This window comes from Cervus canadensis, chromosome 9 (genome assembly GCF_019320065.1).
Source record: "Cervus canadensis isolate Bull #8, Minnesota chromosome 9, ASM1932006v1, whole genome shotgun sequence".
Taxonomy (NCBI): domain Eukaryota; kingdom Metazoa; phylum Chordata; class Mammalia; order Artiodactyla; family Cervidae; genus Cervus; species Cervus canadensis.
In genome coordinates this window covers 35,078,137-35,086,476 of record NC_057394.1, presented here as the reverse complement: position 1 = coordinate 35,086,476, position 8,340 = coordinate 35,078,137, and the positions used below count along the sequence as shown (strand labels likewise).

The 8,340-nt window shown below is 37.9% G+C and overlaps 1 protein-coding gene across 13 annotated transcripts in view; it reads right to left on the bottom strand.

Moving 5' to 3' along the window:
* Positions 1-953: 953 nt before the first annotated feature.
* MYCBP2 (MYC binding protein 2) overlaps positions 954-8,340 on the bottom strand; it is a 261,465-nt gene continuing 254,078 nt past the window's right edge. For 12 of the 13 annotated variants that reach the window (XM_043477949.1, XM_043477938.1, XM_043477940.1 and 9 more), the window contains 4 exons: positions 7,240-7,449; positions 4,604-4,711; positions 3,790-3,955; positions 954-1,784 (listed from right to left, as the gene is read on the bottom strand). In XM_043477949.1, the coding sequence (XP_043333884.1) occupies positions 1,669-1,784; positions 3,790-3,955; positions 4,604-4,711; positions 7,240-7,449 (600 nt within the window). In that variant the 3' untranslated portion in view covers positions 954-1,668. Of the gene's footprint in view, positions 1,785-3,789; positions 3,956-4,096; positions 4,327-4,603; positions 4,712-7,239; positions 7,450-8,340 lie in introns of those variants that run through there. The other variant, XR_006271202.1, reaches the window with a different exon arrangement.

Below are 8,340 nucleotides of genomic sequence, written 5' to 3'. Positions count from 1 at the left end.
CTGAGTGACTTTGACTTTCAGTCTTTGTGATCTTCAGATTTTTTTTTTTTTTCTTTCAGTAAGGTTTTCAATGCCAGGAAAGTCTGACTACTCACACTGTTCTATCACATTCTAGAATTTTCTGTGCACCTACTTTTTTCCTCAGGCCTTTCTCTACATCTCCGCCTTTGAAATGCTACTTATTTTTCAAGAGGCAGCTTAAATTAGGGCCTCTTAGCTAACCCCACTCCCAACAACAAAAATAACAAAAACAAAATACCACCACCAACAACCTTTCCTAAACCCTGAAGCATTTGTCTTGGAAATTCTTATGTGATTTATTACAAGATTCTCTAATTAGTTATCTGTGCTCAGACTTGATCTTTTCTTCGTATTTTAAGTTCCCTCAAGGTAAAGATTTTTAACAATTTCTCATGAATGCTTAACAAATGGCATTAAAATAATGGATACTGATAAATTATATATTTTCAACAGTGGGAATATAGAACAAAACTGATCAAAACTTTTGCTGGTCTCATAAAATAAATATAATCTGATTTAACTGTAAAAAATGATCTACCACCTCCAACTAATAAAAATAAAGAAAAAAAAAATGATCTACCAAAACACACAGTCTGTAATAAATAAAGACTAGTGATTTTGTTGATCCTTTTATAAAAGTTCAAAAAAGTACTGGTTAAGAAAGTGGAGGTTGGTCAATTTCCTAAATGTTTTCTTCTGTCTCTGGCATGCGTTCATTTACATCTATTTATCTATCCATCCATCCACCTCTCCCTCCAGTGTTTAGTTAGGATTCTGGCACTGTGCTTCATTATTACTCTTATTTTCCCTAAAAATTTGAAAGTTATAATTTGTGCTATGTTAGTAAATTCCTTTCCAAGGAAAACTGGATAGTTTTTAGACCTTAGGTATTTAGACTGTCCTTCCCAAGTCAAGACTGTACACACTTGTCAGACTTTGTCACTGTATAAAAATGTACAGTGGTTTATTGACATGTACATTCCAATGTTTACAGCTGCGAGATAATGAGGCACACTCAGTATTGCACTTCATTAAAATTTCAGGCTCAAACTTAACCTAGAAGTTTAAATGAAACTGCATTTGTAATTTAGTAATTCTTATACAGGACAAACATTGATATCTTTATATACAGTGATACTTATTACATTTATATGCCATCCTAACACAATTTTTTTTTTTAAATAACAGTCTAGGAAATAAAACAGAATATTCCTCTTTTTATCCCCACCCGTGATGCAATTGTACAGGATTACAAAAAGGCAGTATACAATAAACAATGATTATTTTTCTTTTTTTTTTTTGCTTGAAAGCCAGCATCATTCTTAGTCCATGGGCATGGCAATTCTTTGATATCAATTATCTATAAATGTCCAATGCTTCACAGGCCAATGACAAAAATGGCCACATGCAAACACCTCACAAGTTTGATGTCTTGGTTCAAAAGAAGATAAACTGAAACAATGGGGAAACTTTCCATAGCAAGAATTATGTACATGGTATTTGGCATCCTTCTTGCACTGTGAATGGTTCATTTTTATGGATGTAAAAATGGTCCCGTCCTTATCCTGAGCAGAGTTTAAACTTCACCACATCCACTTGGGAGATGAAGGCAACTTCTCTCTCTGTAGACAAAGGAATCTGAGTGTTCTAAAAAGTGTGAGCATTTCTGCACACTCCACAACCCAGAGCAAACTCTTCTCCGGTGGGGGGATGAACAACATGGAGAGGACATTCGGTTCCTTCTAACTGTTTGCCTTTGGGACCTGTATACATTTTGAAGGCGGCAAAAGAATATAATTAAAACGCACACACAAATCTAATGTGACAGTAAAAAAATAAGAATAGTAAAATTAAAATCAAAACAAAAGTAAAAACACCTGCAGAGGTTTGTGTGCTTACTGTTGAGGCGCCGTTCTAATATAGCAATCCACTTAATTCTCTAAGAGACACAGAAGCAGAAAATAGCCCATTTTATAGATAAGGAAACTGAGGCAAAGTTAACATAATTTTTCTGACTCCTAGGCCCTCATCAATACCTAACTCACAAGTGCTGTGAAGAGTTAAGTACTCTGGTACCAACAAGGCAGTCAATAAATTTTCTAGAAAGGAATGGACAGAGGGATTCTCTTCTTCAACTTCTTAATCTGGACCCTTGCCCTTGTCCATACAACACTGTCCCCTTTTCACATCCTTCATTTGCTGACCTCACCTCAGCTCAACACTCCCCCTCCTGCTTATCAAGATCATTATCCTTAACACTCTAGTCTCACATTATTCTCATCCTGCTTCTTTCAAAGTCATAAAGTATTTCTACTGTAAAAAAAAAAAAGAAGTTTTTAGAGGGAGAACAGTTACAATTTTTATTTGACACAAGCAAACAGCAGAGTAGCCATACTAAAAAAACCCAAACAAATCCTACTCATCTTATTATCTTTGTTTTGGAATAGAGAATATATTTCACATGGCTTAAAAATAAAAATACTTTAAAAATTATATGCAAAAAGAAGTCACCTTTGCCCCATTTTTAGCCAATTTTTCCTATTTCCCCCAACAGTTAATCAATTTTATTAGTTTCTTATGAACTTTTCCAGTGCTTTTTAAATGCAAATAGAAATAAATATGAGTATATATTCTCATTTCCCCCATTCTTAAAAAAGGCAGCATACTATGCACACTTCTCTTTCATTTAATAGCATCTCCTATAAATCTTTACATTTCATAGAAACTCCATCCTCAGTCCCTTTCATTTTTTAATAGAGCACAGTAACTAGTGTTTAACCAACCTCTTATTGGATACTTGCATTGTTTACAGATTTGTATTATTATAAACAAGGATGCAAGGAATAACCCTTTATATTTGCTCTTCGTTACTTTTCTTACATATGCAGGTGTATGCCCAGAAGTGGGATCACTGAAGGGTGGATGCATTTGCAACTTTGAAAGGGACCTCAGGGTTCTGCCATTTGCATGCTGATAAGCAATGGATGCCAGTGTGTGTTTCCTTTCCCAGCTCTAACAACACTATACACTGGTGTATGTGGTGTGTGTGTGTTTGTGTGGACTTGCACTAGATTCAGATGTCTCCTCTATGCTCACATTTTATCTCCCCTTCCACTGCTCTCACTTCTGTTCAGCCTGGTGTACCACCTTACTGTGATCACTAGCCTCCCGACCTCTTCTGACTTTTTCAGTCTCCTTTTGGTTTCACATTCACTTTCTCTCAGCTTGATCTCCAAAGACTATCATTTCCCCTGTATTCTCAGTGGCTTCTTTAATTCCCTTGGCTCTCTGATGCTCACTCACTATGCTGCGGATTCCCAGCCATTCTAGATTAAATCCCTTGTCCATTTTATGGTGCTGATTCCAGACTTCATTTAAAAAAAAAAAAAATCATAGCTGCTCACAATAAAGGCAGATGTGTGACTCCCCCCCTCAAGAAAACCCCCCACAAAATCTTTTTAAATGGTTCTATTATCAATTAATAATTTCAAACCTCTCACGGAACTTCAGTGCTGAGCAGCAATCCTTCTACTAATCCTTAGCTGACTTCCTTCTCAGCCCCCACGCCCTGAGCCCCTCACTCCTGATGGTCATCTTTCTACTTCACTCAGAAAGTTGGAAGCTTACAAGGGCGGAGGAATTCCCTGTTTCTTTAGGACAGTTTGAACTGGATTTCTGCCACTTGAAACAAAGTGTTCTCGTGGGATCATGAAATAAAACTAGAGACCATGTACATCATAACCATGTTTATAAATACTGAAAGCATACCTGCAGGACAGTGTGGAAGTTCTTCCTTAGGAATGCTAGTCATTCTCTGAAAATCATCATGGCAAGCGTTACAAAAATGCGTTGTTCCGAAACAGAAAAAGACAGCCACTGAGCAACAGTAGCGACACTTATATTCCAAAAAGTCTGTGCCATGTTTTGGACACATCTACAGCGAAAGAAAATAAATACAAGATTATGGTGAGTCTATTTCAACTATACTTAATATAATCATATACATAGCTCAGTAATTCATGCTTTGAGAGTATACATAGCTCTCAAAACTGATTGAAAACTTGATGATACATACATTAAAACACTGAATAAATGTGTGGCTTGGCCCAAAAGGTTTGGACGAAGTCCCAAGTTTAAATCCCAGCTTCATAATAACCAACTTATTTAATAAGCTATCCATATAATGTCTCTGTGAATGCTTCTTGGTCAACAAAATTGAAAACTTATTAGTATTTCTTTTATCTCTCATTCTCAGAGATGTACTGTTAAGATTTCATTGAAATGGAGAAAATCCTAAAAGTGTGCCTGCAGGTTTAAGAAAACGAAATAAGTAAAATGTATTACTTGTTGATACACGGTGATTATTTTATGGGAAACAAAATTATAAAATGCAAATGCCAATACCATCCAAAAGAGATAATATATACAAGATGATCTGGAAAATTATACTCTGCCCTATAAATCTCAGAAAACACTGGGGAAGAAGCCTATTATACCATCCCCATGATATTATATTAGTAGCCTAAAAAAAGCAGATGCTTAACATTTCTAAACTGTTCCTTCTAATAAAATGTTCTCCCACCTGAGCCCTGGACACATCAGAACAGGCACCACAAATGAGTTCTCTGGGATCATAATCATCCCCTTGTCCAGCCTCAGCATCGCAGCGAGCTTCACCACCAAAATATGCCTAAGGAGGGGAGACACTTAGATTACAGCAGGAAACAGAGAACTCCGCCACGGCAGGTTCAGTGTGGCTGCAGCAGAAGTGAAATCGAGAGGCCTCTGGAAATACTAGTGTCCGTCAGACATTCCCTTGCAATGCCAAGCGGACACCTATACAGGATGCTGCTATAGAAACAGATCAGGCCAAGAAATATGGTTTCTGCAATTCTGGAATGGATTCATGCTTACAGTAGGAAGTTCAAAGACTGAACTGTGAGAGCAAAATAACACAAGAATGGATAGTATTCCAAATAAATATCAAGAACAGGATATTAAGTAGTAAAGAGAAACTATGCTTTTCCAGGGCAAAGTTTGAATAGTTTTTCTTTTTTGAAATATTAAATACCATATTCTCTTCTCTAAAAATATGCCTAAAATAAATATTAGTGTAAAATTATAATCTTGAGGTTAATGGGAAAGAAAAAAATCAAACATGATCATATAAAAGTTTTTGAAAAGGAAAGGCAAATTTAGATATTCCGTTCAGAACACTGCTCATTCTTACAGAGCTACACCGTATGCAGGAACACAACAGTATCTAATACAGATACTTGAATAATATGAAATTATCACAATGGGTAATTTATCTGTATTTGCTTTGGGCACAAAATAAATTCAACCAATTATAATTGGGGCATTCTGCATATATAACATGTCTCATAGCCAAAGAAACTGTATCCATAATTCTGTATAAATGAGTCAATAGAAAGTTATTATCTGTACTAGAAAACAGGTCAAAAGACAAGGTTTCATTGATAGAGAGGTTATAAATGGTCGTGCACCGGCTACATCAGGCCTCAGAAGTATTTCATTTGTCCTGGGGGCCTATTCCAGCTGTTTCGCTTTTTGAGATTTCTGGTTTGGCTTCCTAGGCATTTGACTGTCATCTGTATGGTAGCACAATATTCATTTATGAGATCCAGTACATTAAACACAGAGAAATAATATTTTATTCTTTGTAATAATTCAAGGTTCACAAATAAATGGTACACACTGGTCTTTCCTCGAGTGTGGATATTTGTCTGCCTTTCTGGCTTTCATCTATTTAGCCTGCCATTCATTATCTGGATTTTCTTTTCCTTATGTTGAGAGACTATGCATCTTTCATATATTGATTTCTTCCTTTCTTCCTTCATTCTCCAATTAACAGTGTCTAATAAGAGCCAACTACTGGAGGTAGAGAAATTTAAAAATTGTCTTCATCCTCATGGAACTTACCAAGTGGGACAGAGAGACATGTGAACATCACTGTGATGCAGAATAAGAAGGGTTAAGACGGGTGTATACAAGACGTCAGAACGGGTGGTGGCACTGAAGGGGGTGGGGCACACTACAGAGGGGGAGAAACCTGAGCCAAATCCAGAAGCACGATCAGACAGATTTGGTCGTGCATCAGAGCGTGTGGGGATGGGTGGGTCACAGGTGAGAGTAAAATGCAGAGTAGGAGGCAAAGAGCATTCCAGGGAGAGAAAAGCCTACAGGATGGCATGGAGGTGTGAGTGAGCGAGCGAACATGGCCCAGTTTGGGGAACTGCAAGTTGTTCCGTATTTTGCTGCAAGGAACACAAATGGAAGCATATTGGGAGATGAGACTTGGAGAGCTGGTGGCGGGGGGGTGGCGGGGGGTGGCTACAGGATTGTAAGCAGAACAGTGACACAGTCAGATTCAAGATCTACTAGTGGAATTGTTAAGTGTGAAGCATGGAGTGGAGGGGTTAGGGGCCCCACACAATGAGCCCAGAGAAAAGGTTCCTCCTATAATTTACCAAAGGAAATGATTCAGGTCCCTGAAGATGTAGTAAAAAGGAAAAAAAAGAGCTCAGAAGAGATTGGGAGGCAGAACCAACTTCGTTACTTTGTTAATACAGACTGGGGATAGAAGAGAATCAGAAGTATCTGTGAGAAATCTAAATGCTTAGTAGACAATTGGATATTTGTATCTAAATCTCAAAAATTTTGGAGGGTCAGAATAATAGATGGGAGGCAAAGGCATGGGTCTGCAGGTCACGAAAGGCACGGAGGTATTATTGGGCTAGAATGGACAGCTGGGGAAACAATAGGTACGAGTAAGTGAATAAAAACAAACTCTGTGAGGGAGTTAAAGCGGAGTGACCAGAAAGGCAGGAACATCCCAGGAAAAGTCTTGTCCTGGAAACCAAGGAGGTAAGGATTTTTAGAAGGGAAAGGTCAAAAAAGTTAATTAAGCAAGAGAAGTTTATTCAAGAACTAATTGGATTCAACAAACAATACTGATGGGAAAGAGATTATGCAGAGAAATATTTCATGTTCTGGAAACAGTTTGTATATGTTACAAAAAAAAATCCCAAAACAAACTAAGAAAGTAATTCTACTTGAAGCAGAGCACCAAATGTTCTCATTTTTAACTTCAGACTGAAGGCATGAGAATAATTAGACATCATTTGACAATTCAACTTCTTAATCACATAGGTAATCTCCAGTTCTTAAAAACTTGACATATGATTAACAGCATACCTTTCTGCATTTGTAGCAGACATAATATGCGTATCTATTCATGGCGTAGCCAGCGGGGTCATTGTAAAATCTCACACCAGGAGTTGTGATAGCTTCGCTCTTATGCAGACCCTCATATTCCAGTCTCATCAGGGCTTTTCTTCTGACATCCTCATAGAGCTCTTTTATTGGATCAAGCAGGTCTTTTAACACTATATGATTTATCTTGTTCTGAAATTTTAAAAAAGTGAACATTCTCTACTCAAAAGAATCATTTATTTATTAATTCAACAAACACTTAGTATTCATCTAGGTGCCAAGCACTGTGCTAGGAGATAACGAAAACATTTCCTCAATAAAATATCATCAAAAAATAATCCTGGCCAGTCCTCACAAGCCTGTATTTTCCCAAGAGCAGCGCAAGTGGGGCACAAACAGAAAAACGCCACTGTACCAGCTTCGTATTTCCGAGTATGAAATATATCTCCTGCGGCCTTAGCTGTTCCTGGAATGAAAGATCACCCGGCTGCCACAAACGTGTGTATGTGTGTGTGTGTGTGTTCTGGTTCCTTGGGGGTAGGATAGGTTACATAATAGAAATGAACATTGGTATTTCTCTATTACTTTCCTGTATCCTTTCCCAAATGTGACTATTCTCTGTGGCACCAAATGAGGAAGGAGAGAAAATACTATCGTCTTTCTGAACGTGGCTCAGTCTCAGCAGCAGCTGTGCTAAGTCCATGTTACACGCTACCCGCCACGCACAAGCACGTCTGTGAGCAAGTTTTTGTGTTAGGCACTGTGAGCCTCCAAAATAACTGCTACCCTGGTCACTACCTTTGCAGAGATGTGTCGGAAGGTGGAGAATTTTCTCCTTATTTTCCCTGTGCTCTAAGGAATGTGTCCTCATGGCACTTCAAGCTCAGGTTTTACTCTTTTCTGGCAGCTGTGAGCACCTACGGGCACCAAAGGCTCACTCTGCTTCTGGGTAGTCATCCACCGTTATGTCAGATGGTCTGAACCCTTAGGGGTCTGAAAGCAGTGATGCGTGCCCTTCAATGCATGATGATACCTAAAATAATTTTCTGATGTGATAGTTTAATTGAATTAGCTTTTAAGGGA